This window comes from Chiloscyllium plagiosum, unplaced genomic scaffold (assembly GCF_037043375.1).
Source record: "Chiloscyllium plagiosum isolate Xiang-an unplaced genomic scaffold, Cpla_swu_hap1 HiC_scaffold_13, whole genome shotgun sequence".
In the NCBI taxonomy this organism is placed as follows: Eukaryota; Metazoa; Chordata; class Chondrichthyes; order Orectolobiformes; family Hemiscylliidae; genus Chiloscyllium; species Chiloscyllium plagiosum.
This window is the reverse complement of record NW_028270151.1, coordinates 92,102,340-92,121,516: the sequence shown is the minus strand read 5'-3', so window position 1 is coordinate 92,121,516 and position 19,177 is coordinate 92,102,340. Positions and strand designations below refer to the sequence as shown.

General features: G+C 44.4%; 1 protein-coding gene across 4 annotated transcripts in view; it reads right to left on the bottom strand.

The window, feature by feature from the left end:
• slco2a1 (solute carrier organic anion transporter family, member 2A1) overlaps positions 1-19,177 on the bottom strand; it is a 151,455-nt gene that overhangs the window by 41,363 nt on the left and 90,915 nt on the right. For all 4 annotated transcript variants that reach the window (XM_087993914.1, XM_087993915.1, XM_087993917.1 and 1 more), the window contains 2 exons: positions 17,827-17,908; positions 234-398 (listed from right to left, as the gene is read on the bottom strand). In XM_087993914.1, coding sequence (XP_087850040.1) covers positions 234-398; positions 17,827-17,908 — 247 coding nt within the window. The remainder of the gene's footprint in view (positions 1-233; positions 399-17,826; positions 17,909-19,177) is intronic.

Sequence of the window (19,177 nt, the reverse complement as noted above, 5' to 3'; positions counted from 1 at the left end):
CAACGCAGCATGTATGAGGCCATCCATGTTGTATCTACAAAAGGCCCACCAGGGAAATCTGAATCTGTGGAGGATTAAAGTGGTTCTGGAATTGAAGATTCTGCCCAGTTAAAATCAAGGGCACGGGCAGCATTTGACAGTTAGTGACCCTAGTTAGTGTTGACAAATGTGAGGACAAACAACAATTAACATATACCAAATTAATAAATCATTGCTCATATAATTCCACTTACCTATGAGGAAATTTGCATAGGAAGCTGTTGTAGAGTACTGTTGTTCCAAGAATTTATTGAAGTATGTGGAGAGACCAGCAAGCATGGAAGAGAAACTGCACTGAGCTATCACAATAATGATAAACAATGGATTCAGCAGCAACCTGGCCAGCATTTTGGGAAACTCTGTAAGAACAGAGAATACACAAGTTAGAGATATTTTGTAGTAGAACATATAGGCTATTCAGACAGTGAATACCAAACACAGATTGGAGCAGAGACTGCAGAGATAAAACAATTAGAGATGAGAACATACAAAGTGGAATGCAGCACAGAATGAAATAACAAATATGGTTCACAGAATATACAAAACAATGCCAGGAAGGTAAGCATTAAATTGAAACAAAACAGAAAATGACTAAATCCAGCTGTTTCAAAATTGAAATTGAAAAACAATACATAAAAGTTCATAGAAGTTTGAAGTTCTTTTTGATAAGTGGTTATTGATAATCATTGTTAACAGTGAGATTAACAGATTTTTGTTCACTAAACCATATTTTGAGGGGAAAAGCAGGTTTGTGTATTTTGGTCCCTAATTGTTGGAAAAATGTTAGAAGTAATACTGGCATGGTAGAGCAGCACAGTGCTTCAGTGGTTAACACTGCTGCCTCACAGCTCCAGGGATCCAGGCTCAATTCCAGCCTTTGGTAACTGTCTGTGTGGAGCTTGCGCATTCTCCCCATGTCTGCGTGGGTTTTCTCCAGGTACTCCAGTTTCCTCCCACAATCCAAAGATGTGCAGGCTAGGTGAATAGGATAATTGGGTGTTTTGCCGCTTGGTGAGCCGGGTGGTGCAGGGGTCAGTGTTGGGCCCACAACTGTTCATGATGTATAGAAATGATTTTGAAGAGGAGTAACATATCCAAAATTTGTTGATGACACTAAATTGAATGGAAAGGCAAACTGTGCAGAGGATATGGAGGTTCTGCAGAGAGATTTAGATAGGTTAAGTGAGTGGGCAATGGTCTGGCAGATGGAGTACAGTGTTGGTAAGTGTGACATTATCCACTTTGGAAGTAAAAATAGTAGGTCAGAGTATTATTTAAATGGTGAAAGATTGCAGCATGCTGTTTGCAGAGGGACTTAGGAGTGCTCATACATAAATCACTAAAAGTTGATTTGCAGGTGCAACAGGTAATCAGGAAGGCAAACGGAATATTGGCTTTCATTGCTAGAGGAATTGAATTGAAGAGCAGGGAGGTTCTGCTGCAATTGTACAAGATGTTGGTGAGGCTGCACCTGGAGTGTTGTGCGTAGTTCTGGTCTCCTTACTTGAGGAAGGATATACTGGTTTTGGAGGCAGTGCAGAGGAGGTTCATCGGGTTGATTCTTGAGAAGAGGGTGTTACCTAATGAGGAAATGTTGCGCTGCTTGGGACTGTATTCACTAGAATTTAGAAGAATGAGAGGGGATCTTAGAGAAACATATAAAATTATGAAAGGGATGGATAAGTTTGAGGCAGGCAAATTGTTTCCGCTGGTAGGTGACACTTCAACGAGGGGACATCGCCTCAACATTAGGGGGAGTAGACTTAGGACACAGATGAGGAGGAACTGCTTTTACCAGAGAGTAGTGAATCTATGGCTCAAACAAGAGCACCTTTATTGGTACATGGCTCTCATAAAATTGATTCTATTGTTGACTCTTCTCTTCAGCTCTGCAGCCTTCTCCTTAGTCAATATTATCCCCTCTTCTTAGCACTCCTTTTCTATTTTTTTTGTGATTAGATTCCCTACAGTGTGGAAACAGGCCCTCCGGCCCAACAAATCCACACCGACCCTCCAAAGAGTAACCCATCCAGACCCACTCCCTCTGACTAACGTACCTAACACTACGGGCAATTTAGCACGGCCAATTCACCTGACCTGCACATCTTTGGATTGTGGAAGGAAACCCACATAGACACAGGAAGAATGTGCAAACTCCACACAGTCACTCAAGGCTGGAATCGAACCTGGGACCCTGGTGCTGTGAGGCAGCAGTGCTAACCACTGAGCCACCATGCTGTCACCAACAATTTACATGTCCTGAACAACTTGCATGCAGAAATATTTTTTATCTCATCCAGCTCTTGTTCAAGCCTGGACTCTATTACTGTCAGACTTCATATTTCCACATGGCAATCTGCACCTGTCACTCACCACATTCCATGCATCCACATACAGGTACAAGAACACTAATATAGATTTGATTACCTTTCCCTTTACATTGAACCCACCCAAGATATTAGCAATCCCTACCATTCCTCCCAGTATCTGTGCACCTTGGTATTTCTCTCTCATATTTTCTTCTGGATCCAACACCGCTATTCAGTTAGATTAAATCCTCCCCGATAGCACAGGCAAAACTGCCTGCAAGGAATTCAGTCCCAGCTCTGTCCAATCAGTACAGGTCACAGCCCTCTAAAGCTGTTCCCAATGTCTGAGAACAGGAGGGAAATGTCAGGTAACCACAAACCAGTCAGTCAGTCAGTCAGATATCAGTGTAGTGAAATTATTGGAAAATAAAATTGATCACGGCTAGTCAGCTCACATTTATTAGAGGGAGATCCTGCCTGGATAATTTAATTGTTTTTTTTGAAAAGGTGACTAAATATATTAGCAAAGGTAGTGCAGTTGATGTCATTTACATAGACTTCAGAAAGGCCTTTGACAAGGTGGTTACATGAAAGGCTGGTTGAAAAGACAAGAGCCCATAGGATCCAAGGCAAGTTGGCAAACTGTATTCAAAATAAGCCTACAAACTGGAGAAAAAGGGGGGTGATGGAGGGCTGTTTTAGTGATTGAAAGCCAGCAGTGGACCATAGGAATCAGTACTGGGACCCTAGCTGTTTGTTATCTCAATTAATGAATAAATGGTAGGTCCCTTGGGAGTACAGAATAAAAAAAGGGACCTTAGTGTACAAGTCAGTAGATCGCTGAAGGTGTCAGCACAAGTAGACAGCATGGCGAAGAAGGCAAGCAGGATGCTTGCATTCATTTGCCAGGATATAGGATATAGCAGCATAGAACTTCTGTACAACTTTATAAAATACTGTTGAGGCCAAGGTGGAATATTATGTGTAGTTCCGGTCACCACACTGGACAGGGTGCACAGGAGATTCATCAGGATGTTGCTTGGAATGGAAAGTCTCAGTTGTAATGAGAGTTGAAAAGTGTGACGCTAGAAAAGCACAGCATGTCAGGCAGCATCTGAGGAGCAGGAGATTCAATGTTTCAGGCATAAACCCTTAATCAGGAATGTGGGGGCTGGTAAAGGGGGCTGAGAGATAAATGGGAGGGTGGGGGTGGTGCCGGGGAGAAGGTAGCTGGGAAGGTGATAGGTAGATGCAGGTCAGGGTGACAGTGATATGTCGGAGGGGAAGGTGGAGCATATAGGAAGATGGACAGGTGGGACAGTCCAAGAGGGCAGTGCCAAGTTTGAGGGTTAGATCTGGAATAAGGAGGGGGGAGATGAGGAAACATGGACCTAATGAGGGAGTCGCGGGGGGAATTGTCCCTGTAGAGTGCTGATAGGGGTGGGCCAGTGATGGGATGATAGGGTCTGACTGTAGGTGGTGGGAATGATGGAGGATAATGCATTGTATCTGGACATTTATTGGGTAGAAGGTGCAGACTAGGTGGTGTGGGAGGGTTGATCTTTGTTGTGGTTGGAGGGGTAAGCTTCAAGAGTGGAGGTGTGGGAAATGGAGAAGATGTGCTAGAGAGCATGTTGACCACTTCGGAGAGAAAATTGTGGTCCTTGAAGTAGGAGACCACCTGGGATGTCCTGGAGTGGAAATGTCCAGGTCATCCCAGATGGCCTCGAAATGTTCGCCTGCCTTGCTCTCCACGGATACTGTCTGACCTACTGTGATTTCCAGCAGTTTTTGTTTTCAGACTGGATAGGCTAGTTTTCTTTTCCCTGGAGCAGAGGAGGCTGATGTGTATCTGAATGAGGTAGACAAAATTATGAGGGGTGGACAGAATAGAAAGTGAGAATCTATGACATGTCCATGACCAGACACCATATGTTTAAGTGACGTGTAAGTGATTTTGAGGAGATTGTGAGAGAAAAAAAATTGCACCGGTAAAAATATGGAATATGCTACCTTAGAGGGTGGTGGGGGGGCAGGTACTCAACTTTTAAGAAATGTAGGGATGAGTACTTAAGATGCTAGGGCATAGTAATCTATGGAAAAGAGTGCAGGTAAATGGGACTAGAGTAGTTTGATGTTTGTTATTTGACACAGATATGAGGGCCAAAAGGCCAGCTTTATTGTGTAATCTAAACCCCTGAATCCTGCACCACGCTTCTAGCCTTGCATTCATCTGCTTTATTCACCTATTTCTGAAGTCACTTATACCTGACACTGGAAATAACTCAGATGTTACTATTCTTGATGTTCTGCTTTCTAAGGTCTCACTGACCCCTTAATGTCTGACTATAGGACTGTCCACTGCTTTACATTTGCCAATGGTACCGATATGGTCATGACTGCTAACTAGTCATCTAATCCCTTCAGGGTGCACTGCACCCTCTCTGTAACATCCCTGACCCGACTGCCAAGGGGACACCATCCTGAATTAATGCCGGCAGATGCAGAAATGATCATTTATTCCTACTATCAACAAATCTCCAATAAAATCCTAAGATCACAAAAAGTAGGAACGGGGTAGGCCATTTGGTCCTTTTAAGAGAGAGAGTACTGTAAATGCTGGAAATCAGCGTCAAGATTAGAGGGTGCTGGAAAAGCACAGCAGGTCAGGCAGCATCCGAGGAGCAGGAAAATTGATGTTTCGGGCTAAAGCCCTTCATCAGGAATGAGGCTGGGACCCTCGGGGATGAAGAGATAAATGGGAGGGGGTGAGGCTTGGGGGAAGGTACCTGAGAGTGCAATAGGTGGGTAAAGGTTGGGGTGAAGGTGATAGGTCGGAGATTAGATTAGATTAGATTACAGTGTGGAAACAGGCCCTTTGACCCAACAAGTCCACACCGACCCGCCGAAGCGAAACCCACCCATACCCCTACATTTACCCCTTATCTAACACTACGGGCAATTTAGCATGGCCAATTCACCTGACCCTGCACATCTTTGGACTGTGGGAGGAAACCGGAGCACCCGGAGGAAACCCACGCAGACACGGGGAGAACGTGCAAACTCCACACAGTCAGTCGCCTGAGGCGGGAATTGAACCCGGGTCTCTGGCGCTGTGAGGCAGCAGTGCTAACCACTGTGCCACCGTGCCGCCCACGGTGGCACGATTAGCGTGGAGCGGACAGCTGGGATGGAAGATTGACAGGTGGGATAGATCACGAGGATGGTGCTGAGCTGGAAAATTGGAACTGGGGTAAGGTGGGGGGACAGGAAATGAGGAAACTGGTGACGTTCACATTGATGCCATAGGGTTGAAGAGTCCTGATACAGAAAATGAGGCATTCTTCCTCCAGGCGGGGGTGGCAAGGGAGTTGGCGATGGAGGAGGCCCAGGACCTGCATGTCCTCGACAGAGTGGGGGGGGGGGTGGGATTGAAATGTTCAGCCACGGAATGTTGGGGTTGATTGGTGCAGGTGTCCCCGAGATGTTCTCTGAAGCGCTCTGCGAGTAGGCGTCCAGTCTCCCCAATGTAGAGGAGACCGCATCGGAAGCAATGGATACAGTAAATGATGTGTGTGGAAGTATGAGAAAACCTGGTCCCTTTAATCTGCTCTGGCGCTATGAGGCAGCAGTGCTAACCACTGTGCCACCGTGCCGCCCACTCTGTCAAGTCCTTAAAAATCCAGTATGTCTCATGACTTCACATCTCGTTCTACTAAATTCCTATCCCATCACAGTTTTTCTTTTAACCTCCCTTATAATCTCTCTGTCCAGCTAAGCCAAGGCTGACACTCCCTTGATGAACCATCATTCTCCTCAGTGCAGTCAGAATGGGCCAACTGGCCTTCTTCTCTGTCCTTACACTTCTGATTATCTGAGATCTATCAGAATTCAAAATTGGATGAATATGTGTGACTGACCCCTGCACCACTTTCTTGATTGCTTGGTAGGTACATATTCTCTTTTTCCCTGAGTACTCTGAAGCTGAGGGGTGACCACATGTGCAGTCTACAAGCCTCTCAATCTTTTGCACATAACACAGTCAACCTAGCTACTTCCTGACTTCCAAAACCAGGATCTCGATCTGTAGTAGCTGACAGATACCACTTCCTGCAGATGTGGTTCTCCAGGTTACAGGAAAATCCTGTAAAATGGACCAGGAAATGCACTCATACCAGTCAGAGCAGTCATACCATTCCTGTATTGATAAAATAAATGCTTAAAAGTATAATAGAAGGTTTTTTTTCCTGCTGTTATCAATTATCCCCACTTAATTCTTACTTTCAAATTCAAGTTATATATTTTAATTTCTCAACTTCACACAGAGCTCACAAACCAGAATACAGAAGCATGAAAGCCAGACCATAAAGCCCATAAATGAAGGGAAGGCAACAGCCTTGTCACTCGACGATTAATCCAGAAACTCAGCTAATGTTCTAGAGACCTGAGTTCAAATCCTGCTAATGTCGGAATTTGAATTAAATAAACATATCTGGAAATAAGAATCTAATGATAACCATGAACCATTGTCAATTATTGGGGAAAAACCCATCTGACTTACTAATTCCCTCCAGGGAAGGAATTCTGCCATCCTCATCTACATGTAAAGGGTGGCACGATGGTTCAGTAGTTAGCTCTACTGCCTCACAGTGACAAGGACCTGGATATGCTTCCACCTTCGGGCTACTGTCTGCATTACACGTTCTCCCTTGTCTGCATGGGTTTCCTCTGGGTGCTCTGGTTTCCTCCCACAGTCTAAAGATATGCAGGTTAGGTAAATGGATCTTGCTCTATTGCCCAGTGATATGTAGGTTAGTTGGATCATTCATGCAAATGCAAGATTACAATGAATAAGATCAAGGGAGGGAATGGGGGAATAGGTCTGGGTAAGATGCTTTTTGGATGGTGAGTGCAGACTTGATGGGTCAAATGGCCTGTTACTGTTCTGTAGGGATTCTGTGTGACTCGAGACCAACAGCAATGTGGTTGACTCTGAAATGGCCTATGAAGCCACTCAACTGTATCAATCATTGAAACTGGACAGACCACCTGATATCGGTCTACACAGGGGAAGTATCCTGCAAACCCTGTAAAGTCCTCCTTACTAACACTCTGGGCTCGTGCCAGAATTGGGAGAGCTGTCTCACAGACTAGGCACGCAACAGACTGACCTAGTCTGACTCAGAATTATACCTTACAGAAAATTTCCCAAACATCACTATCTCTACATATGTCTTGTCCCATAGGCAGGGAAGACCTAGCAAAGGTAGTAGCACAATGGTATATATTGACAGGAGAGAGTTGCACTCGGAGTCCTCAACATTGATTCTGGACCCAATGAAGTCTCACGATTTCAGGTTAAACCTGGGTAAAGAAACCTTTTGTTGATTATTATTCCCTTGGTTGATGAATCATACTCCAGGTTGAAGAATACTTAAAGCACTGAAAGTGGCAAGGGTTCGTAATATACTCTGGATGAGGGATTTCAATGTCTGCTACCAAGAGCAGTGCTACTGATTGAACTGCTTGGGTCCTAAAGGACTAGATTGGGTCTGCAGCAGGTGATGAGGGAACCAGCAACAGGGATAAACATACTTGAATTCATCCCTTCCAGTCTGTTTGCAGCAGATGAATCTGTCAATGACAACACCAGTTGTTGTGGTGGTATAGTTCTGCTTTCACACTGAGAATACCTTCCATTATACTGTGTGGAACAATCATTGTATTAAGTAGGACACTCTTTGAACAGATCTAGAAAGAAGCCTAGGCATCTATGAGGTGGTGTGGGCCATCAACAACAGCAGACTTGTATTCCAGCTCAATCTGCAATCTTCTGGTCTTGCATATCCCCCATTTAACCATTATCATTAAGTCAGGGGATGCACCCTAGTTCAATGGAGAGTGCATGCCTATAAATGAAGTGTCAACCTGGTGAAGCTACCAAACAGGGCTATGCATACCAAGCAGTAAGTGATAGATAAACCTAAGCAATGCACAACCAATGGATCAGATGTAAGCTTTGCAATTCTGCCACATCCAGTCGTGAATAATTAAAAAATTAATCTAGGAGGCGCTCAATGAATGAACCTAACACAGAAATCCAACAGATCAGGCTGAAACATTCACAGCAATCTTCAGTCAGAATGCCAAGTGGATGGTCTATCTTAAATATGCCACACTTCCCCCTCTTTTACCATCTTCTCTGACCTTTGCTCTAAGTAAGAACAGAGAAGATGGTAAAAGAGGGGGAGTTGTCACATTATTAGTCAAGGACATCATTACAGTGGCAGAAAGGACGTATGAGGACTCATCTACTGAGGTAGTATGGGTTGAGGTAAGAAACAAGAAAGGAGAGGTCACCCTATTGGGAGTTTTCTATAGGCCTCCGAATAGTTCCAGAGATGTCAAGGAAAGGACAACAAAGATAATTCTGGACATGAGTGAATGTAACAGGGTAACGGTTATGGGGAACTTTAACTTTCCAAGTATTGACTGGAAATATTGACTGTTCAAGTACTTTAGATGGGTCAGTTTTTGTCCAATGTGTGCAGTAGGGGTTTCCTGACACAGTATATAGACAGGCCAACAAGGGGCGAGGCCATTTTGGATTTGGTACTGGGGAATGAACCCAGCCATGTGTTAGATTTGGAGGTAGGTGAGTACTTTGGTGATAGTGGCCACAATTCGGTTATGTTTAGTTTAGTGATGGAAACGGATAGGTATATATGGCAGGGTAAGAGTTATAGCTGGGGGAAAGGCAATTATGGTGTGATTAGGCAAGATTCAGGATGTATAGGATGGGAAAGGAAACTGCAAGGGGTGGGCACAATTCAAATGTGGGGCTTGTTCAAGGAACAGCTCTTGTGTGTCCTTGTTAAGTATGTACCTGTCAGGCAGGGAGGAAGTTGTCGAGCAAGGGAGCCATGGTTTACTAAACAATTTGAATCTCTTGTTCAAGAGGAAGAAGAGGCTTATGTCAGGATGAGATGTGAAGGCTCAGTTAAGGCACTTGAAAGTTACAAGTGAGCCAGGAAAGACCTAAAGAGAGAGCTAAGAAGAGCCAGAAGGGAACATGAGAAGTAGTTGGCAGATAGGATCAAGGAAAACCCTAAGGCTTTCTATAGGGATATCAGGAATAAAAGAAAGACTACAGTAAGATGAGGGCCAATCAAGGATAGTAGTGGGAAGTTGTGCATGGAGTCAGAGGAGATAGGGGAAGTGCGAAATTAATATTTTTCATCAGTATTCACACTGGAAAAAGACAACATTGTCGAGGAGAATACTGAGATACAGGCTACGAAACCAGATGCGATTGAGGTTCACAAGAAGAAGTGTTAGCAATTCTGGAAAGTGTGAAAATAGCTACATCCCCTGGGCCGGATGGGATTAATCCTAGGATTCTCTGGAAAACCAGGGAGGAGATTGCAGAGCCTTTGGCTTTGATCTTTATGTTGTCGTTGACTAGAGGAATACTGCCAGAAGACTGGAGGATAGCACATGCTGGCCCCATGTTCAAGAAGGGCAGTAGAGATAACCCTGGTGATTATAGACCAGTGAGCTTTACTTCGGTTGTGGGTAAAATGTTGGAAAGGATTGGAAGAATAGGATTTATCTTCATCTAGAGAGGAATAAGTTGATTAGGATGTACCAACACAGTTTTGTGAATCATAAGTTGTGCTTCACAAACCTTATTGAGTTCTTTGAAATGGTGACCAAACAGGTGGATCAGGGTAAAGCGGTTGATGTGGTGGATATGGATTTCAGTAAGGTGTTTGATAAGGTTCCCCATGGTAGGCACAAAATATGGAGGCATGGGATTGTGAGTGATTTAGCGGTTTGGATCAGAAATTTGCTCGCTGAAAGAAGACAGAGGGTGGTGGTTGATGGGAAATGTTCATCCTGGAGTTCAGTTACTAGTGGTGTCCTGCAAGGATCTGTTTTGGGGCCACTGCTGTTTGTCATTTTTATAAATGACCTTAATGAGTGCTTAGAAAGATGGGTTAGTAAACTTGCATATGACACTAAGGTCAGTGGAGTTTTGGATAGTGCCAAAGGACGTTGCAGGTCACAGAGGGACGTAGAGAAGCTGCAGAGATGTGGCAAATGGAGTTTAATGCAGAAAAGGGTGAGGTGATTCACTCTGGAAGGTCTAACAGGAATGCGGAGTACTGCGCTAATGGTAAGAAACTTGGTAGTGTAGATGAGCAGAGATATCTCTGTGTCCATGTACATAGATCCCTGAAAGTTGACACGCAGGTTAATAGGGTTGTTAAGAAGGTATATGGTGTGTTGGTGTTTATTGGTAGAGGGTTTGAGTTTTGGAGCTACAAGCTTATGCTGCAGCTGTATAAATCACTTGGAGGATTGCATACAGTTCTGGTCACCGCATTATAGGAAGGATGTGGAAGCTTTGAAAAGAGTTCAGAGGATATTTACCAGGATGTTGGGCGGTATGGAGGGAAGGTCTTGTGAGGAAAGGCTGTGGGACTTGAGGCTGCTTTCATTAGAGAGAACAAGATTGAGAGGTGACTTAATTGAGACATCCGCCAGGACCACTCAGCTCTTGAGTTCATTACTACCTTGGTTCAGCCTGGAACTCCACCAATAAACACATTGATTTGGACCCCATTTATCAATCTCTGAGAAAAATGACCGGAAATAATATCATCCACCTTAACAAACAAAGACATGTAAATAGAAAGTGGGACAGATCACCAGCACTTCACCGGTGGCTCACTGATGATGTTACCTAGCTTGGTGATGAAATGTCTGAGAACAAACCTACCAGCTCAGTGAGCAAACATACAACCTGAACCTCAACCTGAGCTATGAATCTTCTCAAAAATTGCAAACACCAATGAATGCAATACACTCAAACTAGCCCGAAGATGGGAAAGCAACACCATCCGACTGAGCACTACCCATGAACAACTGTATTTCCTACATGAATGCTTCAAGAAACAGGTATTACCAAAATGTCTGAAGTACAATCCACCTCTCAACACCCCACAAGCCAGAAGAATATCAAAACAGAACAGCCACAGAATGTTCCGAAAAATGATTAATGATGCTCACAACCAACTCCACAAATACAAACAGGAAATTTTGTTGCCAAAAAACTTTGTACGCCAATGTGACTGACCAGGAATGAACAAACATATTAGAAAAATCCATCAGCATCAAAAAACAGCAGACTAAGAAAATGAAAATAAAAACTATCCCTACAAGAAAAACTGGACAAAAGAACAACACAGGCAATTCAAAAGCTTGGATTAGGAACTTATCAGACCAACCACTAATTGACACAGAAAAAGCTGTCCTAGTAAGAGGGACACACAACAACTACAGATGTGGACAAAAAGGGCATCCTAGCAGCATTGGAATCAATCCTAAAAGATAAAGGATTCACAGAAGAAACCCAAGAGACCATCAGACAGACAGTAGCACCAACACTAAGCAAGAAGAAGAAAGGAAAGCTCAAGAAGGACTCAGAATACTCAGAAACATTGTAATCCTACTTGCAGATACAGGGCTCTTGACCATCATCCTGAACAGAACACAATACATTGAAAAGGTGAACTCACTGCTCACAGATACCGACACCTACCAATAGGTGGTGATAGACCCAACTCCACAACCAAATAAAACGTTTCACAGCATCTCTGAAAAAATTCCATAAATCAGGCAAAATTAACAAGACAGATCTCCTCAGATCCATAGTGTCACACCCCTGCACAAAGACATTCAGACTAGCAAAGGAACTTCACCATCAACTGAAATACCTAGTAGAAGACTCATGCCACTCCATCCACTCTAGCTAGGAATTCCTGAACATCAAAGACACCAAGAGAGAAGAGGACAAAGCCATGGTCTCCTTTGACACAGTGGCCCCATTCACATCAAGTAAAACCAGCCTGGCCAAAGTAACACTGACCTCACTACTAGATGAACCAATGACACAAACATCAGACAGCATCAACTCCATCAGCAAAGGTAGCATCCTCAATCTAGTAGACCTGTGCCTTACTACCCACTTCATCTTCAATGACAAGACCTACAAACAAATCAACCCATGGGATCACTAATATCAGGATTCTTAGCAGAAGCAGTAATACAGAGAACCGAACAAATAGCCCTCCTCACGATCCAACCCAAATGCTGTGTGGATAAAATGGAACAAATTAGAGGAAACCTATAATATCTTTAACAACATCCTTACTGCCATAAATTTCACAAAAGAGGAAGAGAACAACAGAGTCCCCTTCCTAGATGTCACAGTGGAGCGAACAATCAATGGAGAACTGCAGACCAGTGTCTACAGGAAAGCAATGTACACAGACCAGATACTCAACTACAGGAGCAATCATCCCAACACCCACAAATGGAGCTACATCAGGGAATTATTTAAACAGGCCACAACACATTGCAGCATCCAGGAACTATGAGCAGCAGCAGAAGAAGAAGAATACCTGTACAACGTATTCAAGAGCAATGGGTACCCGATAAGCACAGTCAGCCGCTTCTTAAACAACAAACCCAAAAAAGAAGACACAATATGCCCAGAGATTCTAGCCACATTACCATACATCAAAGACAATGCAGAGATGCATACCAGACTACTCCAACCCCTTGGCATCATGGTAGCCCACAAACCTACCAACACACTGAAACAGCTACTGATGAATCTAAAGGACTCTGTAACAACCAGCAAAACTAATGGTTTACAAAAACATACCCTGCAAGGACTGCAACACGACATCGGACAGATAGGCAGGAAACTAGCCACAAGGACACATGAACATCCTTGGGGGGAGGTTTGCTAGTGCTCTTGGGGGGGGTTTAAACTAACTCGGCAGGGGCATGGGAACCCAGATTGTAGCTTCAGGGTGCAGGGCCTGGAGTGTAGGGAGGTGAGGAACATGGCATCAATTTCCAAGGAGGGTGCCTGTAAACAGGGAAGTGGCTTGAAGTGTGTATACTTCAATGCAAGAAGTATACGAAATAAGGTAGGTGAACTTGCAGCGTTGGTTGGTACCTGGGACTTCGATGTTGTGGCTATTACGGAGACATGGCTAGAACAGGGACAGGATTGGCTGTTGCAGGTTCCGGGATTTAAATGTTTTAGTCGGGTCAGAGGTGGGGGTAAAAGAGGGGGAGGTGTGGCATTGCTTGTCAAAGATAGTATTACAGCGGTGGAAAGGACGATGGATGAGGACTTGCCATCTGAGGTAGTTTGGGCTGAGGTTAGGAATAGGAAAGGTGAGGTCACCCTGTTAGGAGTCTTTTACAGGCCTCCTAATAGTCCTAGAATCATTGAAGAAAGGATTGGGAAGGTGATTCAGGAGATGAGTGACAGTAATAGGGTGGTTGTTATGGGGGACTTTAACTTTCCTGATATTGATTGGGAAAGCTATAGCTCAAGTTCGTTAGATGGGTCAGTGTTTGTTCAATGTGTGCAGGAGAGTTTCCTGACACAATATGTAGACAGGCCAACAAGAGGTGAGGCCATACTGGATTTGGTTCTGGGTAACGAACCAGGCCAGGTGTTAGAATTAGAGGTAGGTGAGCACTTTGGGGATAGTGACCATAATTCGGTGATTTTTACACTCGTGATGGAGAGGGATAAGTGTGTACTACAGGGCAAGAATTATAGCTGGGGTAAGGGAAATTATGATGCGGTGAGGCATGACTTAGGATGTGTGGCTTGGAAAAGTAGACTCCAAGGCAAGAGTGTAAATGATATGTGGAACTTGTTCAAGGGGCAACTATTGAGTGTCCTTGATAATTATGTACCTGTCAGGCAGGAAGGAAAGGGTCGTGCGAGGGAGCCGTGGTTTAATAAGGAATTGGAATCCCTTGTTAGATGGAAGAGGGCGGCCTATCTCAAGATGAGACGTGAAGGTTCAATTGGGGCGATTGAGAGTTATAGGGTAGCCAGGAAGGACCTGAAGAGAGAGCTAAAAGCAGCAAGGAGGGGACATGAAAGGTCCTTAGTAGATAGGATTAGGGAAAACCCTAAGGCTTTCTATAGGTATGTTAGGAATAAAAGAATGACTAGGGTAGGAATAGGTCCAGTCAAGGATAGTAGGGGGAAGTTGCGTGTGGAGGCTGAAGAGATTGGGGAGACACTGAATGAATACTTTTCTTCAGTATTCACTCAGGAACAGGGCATTGTTGTCGATGAGAATACTGAGGCACAAATAAGTAGAATGGATGGCTTTGAGGTATGTAGAGAAGAGGTGTTGGAAATCCTGGAAAAGGTGAAAATAGATAAGTCCCCTGGGCCTGATGGCATTTATCCTAGGATTCTCTGGGAAGCAAGGGAGGAGATTGCAGAGCCATTGGCCTTGATTTTTATGTCCTCTTTGTCTACAGGAGTAGTCCCAGAAGACTGGAGGATAGCAAATGTGGTTCCCTTGTTCAAAAAGGGGAGTAGGGATAGCCCTAGTAACTATAGGCCGGTGAGTCTCACTTCTGTTGTGGGCAAAGTCTTAGAGAGAATTGTAAGGGATAGGATTTATGCACATCTGGATAGGAATAATGTGATCAAGGATAGTCAGCATGGTTTTGTGAAGGGCAAGTCGTGCCTCACAAACCTTATTGAATTCTTTGAAAAGGTGACGAAGGAGGTTGATGAGGGGAAAGCGGTAGATGTGGTATATATGGATTTTAGTAAGGCGTTTGATAAGGTTCCCCATGGTAGGCTACTGCAGAAAATACGGAGATATGGCATTGAGGGTGAGTTGGAGGTTTGGATTAGGAATTGGCTGGATGGAAGAAGACAGAGGGTAGTAGTTGATGGCAAAGTTTCTTCATGGAGTGCCGTCACTAGCGGTGTTCCGCAAGGATCTGTTTTGGGACCATTGCTGTTTGTCATTTTTATAAATGACCTGGAAGAGGGGTTAGAAGGTTGGGTGAGCAAGTTTGCGGATGATACGAAAGTCGGAGGAGTTGTTGACAGTGAGGAAGCATGTGGCAGGTTACAGCAGGATATAGAGAAGCTGCAGAGCTGGGCAGAAAGGTGGCAGATGGAATTCAATGTAGCTAAGTGCGAGGTGATTCACTTTGGGAAGAATAACAAAAAGATGGGGTACTGGGCTAATGGTCGGATACTTGGTAGTGTGGATGAGCAGAGGGATCTTGGTGTCCATGTACACAGATCTCTGAAAGTTGCCACCCAGGTAAATAGTGCGGTGAGGAAGGCATATGGCGTACTGGCTTTTATTGGTAGAGGAATTGAGTTCCGGAGTCCTGAGGTCATGATGCAGTTGTATAAGACTCTGGTACGGCCGCATCTGGAATATTGTGTGCAGTTTTGGTCGCCATACTATAGGAAGGATGTGGAGGCACTGGAACGGGTGCAGAGGAGGTTTACCAGGATGTTGCCTGGTATGGAAGGAAAATCGTATGAGGAAAGACTGAGGCACTTGGGGCTGTTTTCACTAGAGAAAAGAAGGTTTAGGGGTGACTTGATTGAGGTGTACAAGATGATTAGGGGGTTAGATAGGGTCGACAGTATGAACCTTTTCCCGCGTATTGAGTCGGGTATTACAAGGGGGCATAGCTTTAAATTAAGGGGGGGTAGATATAGGACTGATGTTAGGGGTAGGTTCTTCACTCAGCGAGTCGTTAGTTCATGGAATGCCCTGCCAGTAACAGTGGTGGACTCTCCCTCTTTATGGGCATTTAAGAGGGCATTGGATAGGTATATGGAGGATAGTGGGTTAGTGTAGTTTAGGTGGGCTTGGATCGGCGCAACATCGAGGGCCCAAGGGCCTGTACTGCGCTGTATTCTTCTATGTTCTATGTTCTATGTTCTAACATCAACTAGCCACCAAAAGAAATGACTCACTATCACTAGTATCCTTACACACAGACAAAGAAGGACATCATTTCAACTGGGACAACACATCCATCCTAGGATAGGCTAAAAAGAGACATGCACTGGCCTCACATTCAAACTGGAACTCCATCAATAAATGTATTGAATTGGACTCCATTTACCAACCTCTGAGAACAAGAACCAGAAATGATAGCACCCACCTTAACAGACTAAGACACACAAATAAAAAGTGGGGCAGAACACCAACGCTTCACCGGAGGTTCACTGATGTAACCGAGCATGGTGACGAAATGTCTGAGAACAAACCTACCAGCTCAGCGAGCAAACCTACAACCTGAACCTCAGCCTGAGCTACAGATCTTCTCAAAAATCATATGGACAAAAGAGCAGTTTTACAGAGGTAAAGTGAGAGTGGCAGCCCTTGACATCAAGGATATACTTGACTGAGACTGGCATCAAAGAGTTCGAGCAAAGCTGGAGTTATTGGCAATCAGCTGCAAACTCTGATGGTTGGAGTCATACCTGGCACATAGGAAAATGTTGGAGGTCAGTCATCTCAACCTCAGGGCACCTCCACTGGAGTTCCTCTAGTATTCAGCCAAGCCACCTTCGGCAACTTCTTCAATGACCTTCTCTCCATCATAAGTTCAGAAATGGAGATGTGCAATTATTGGTGAACAACGATCAGCACCATTTACGACTCCTCAGATGCTGAAGCAGTCCATGTTCAAATGCAACAACATCAGGACAATATCCAGGCTTGGGCTGTGAAGTGGCAAGTAACATCCATGCAACACAAAATCCAGGCAATGACTATCTCCAGATGATAAAGTTTAACCACTGCCACATGACATTCAACCACTGAATCTTCCATTGCCAACGTCCTGGGGACATATAATTGACTAGAAATACAACTGAACTCAAAGATGTGCAGGTTGCTGGATTGGCTGAGATAGATTGCCAATAGTGTCCAGTGATGTGTAGGCTAATAGGTTAGCCATGGGAAATGCAGGGTTGTAGGGATAGGGTAAGTTGGGTGAGGGGAAACTGGGTCTGGGTGAGATGGTCTTTGGAGGATTGATGTGGACCTGATGGATTGAATGGCCTGGTTCTACATTGTTGGCATTCTATGATTCTATGAAACTCCATGGGTCTGACATCCATAGTTCTTTATTTCTTTTATTTTATAGTTGTCTTCTATTAGTTATCCAATACTATCTTCAATACCACCTTATCAAATGTGTGCAAGCCTGTAAGCACACAAACTAGATTATGGAGAAAGCCAGAAGTGTAGCCCCGCTTCATCATCTGACAAAGGAGCAGCGCTCCGAAGCTTGTGATTTCAAGTAAACCTGTTGGATGATAACTGTTGTCGTGTGAGTTCTGCCTTGTCCACCCCAGCCCAATACCGGCACCTCCACATCATAGCTTGCGGAAAGCATGCAAACCAGATCCAATCCAGAGCAGAGACATCACAAAACAGGGCAGAGAATTCCTAAGTTGCCGTTTCCAGATATCAGAGCAGAAACTATACAAAGGACAGCAGAATTGTAGCTATCAGCTGCTGCTTTGATAGACAAGACAGGATCAAGGTAGACTCACATATTTGTTCAAAATGTCTTCAACTTGACTTACTCTTGATGAATTCTTTGAGTGACATTTCTTCCATTTTTTGTTCGTCCATCTCACTTAGCATATCAGCCTCGCTTCCTGACTTCTACAAAACAAAGTTGTGAGATCTGAAGATTAAATACCCAAAATGAGAAATGACCTAGGATGAAATGTAGAAATGAAATGAGACAGACCTAACCTGGCAGTGAATGCATATCCCTTCAATCCTTCCTTGCATAAACATTAAAATGTTTTTCTCAATGATAGCTTTAAATATCAGAGCGTAAATTTGTTTCATCCTTTTCTCGGATATCACAATTTGTGATCTGCCTGAATCAAACTATGGCCACAACACACAAAGCCCAAGCTGTCCTCATTTAAATGATTCCTGAGAACTGAACTATGTCACTGACTGCACCATAACCAGGACCCCAGCAGCAACTGAGAAAAGTATGACCTGCAACACACTTCCAGTTCTGAAAAAGTTTTTTTGTCTTTCAGTCGCCTCATTGGGAATTAGAACAGTGGGAATGGACGTTAGGACACTTGAATGTTCCTCCTGCAGAATGTGGGAAGTAAGGGTCACCAGTAGTGTCCCTGCTGACTGCGTCTGTGGGAAGTGTACCCAACTCCAACTCCTTGAAAACCACATTAGGGAACTGGAGCTGGAGCTGGATGAACTTCAGATCATTCGGGAGGCGGAGGGGGTTGTTGAGAGGAGTCACAGTGAGGTCGTCACACCTCAGGTAAAAGGAGGAAGTAGATGGGTTACAGTCAGTGGATGGAAAGGGAACTGGCAGGTAGTGCAGAGAACCCCTGTGGTCATTTCCTTCAACAGAAAATATACCATTTTGGATACTGTTGGAGGGACAACTTACCAGGGCTAATCAATGGGGCACAGAGTCTGTCCCTGTTGATCAGAAGGGAAGGGGGAAGAGGAACAGAGCATTAGTCACTGGGGACAGATGGGAGGTTCTGTGGGAATGAGAGAGTCTCACATTTGGTGCGTTGCCTCCCAGGTGCCAGGGTTCGTGATGTCTCTGATTGTGGTTTTGGGATCCTTGAGGAGGCGGGGGAACAGCCCCAAGTCATGCTCCACATAGGCACCAACGACATATGTAGGAAGAGAATACTTTAAAGAACAAACTTTAAAGACCCAGTACAATCCATGGACAAAACCAACGTCATCTACAAAATTCCATGCAAGGACTGCCACCAACACTATGTAGGACAAACAGAAAGAAAGTTAGCCACCAGGATACACGAACACCAGCTAGCCACAAAAAGACACGACCCTCTCTCCCTCATAGCCCTACACATGGATGAAAAAAACCACCATTTCGACTGGGACAACACATCTATCCTGGGACAGGCT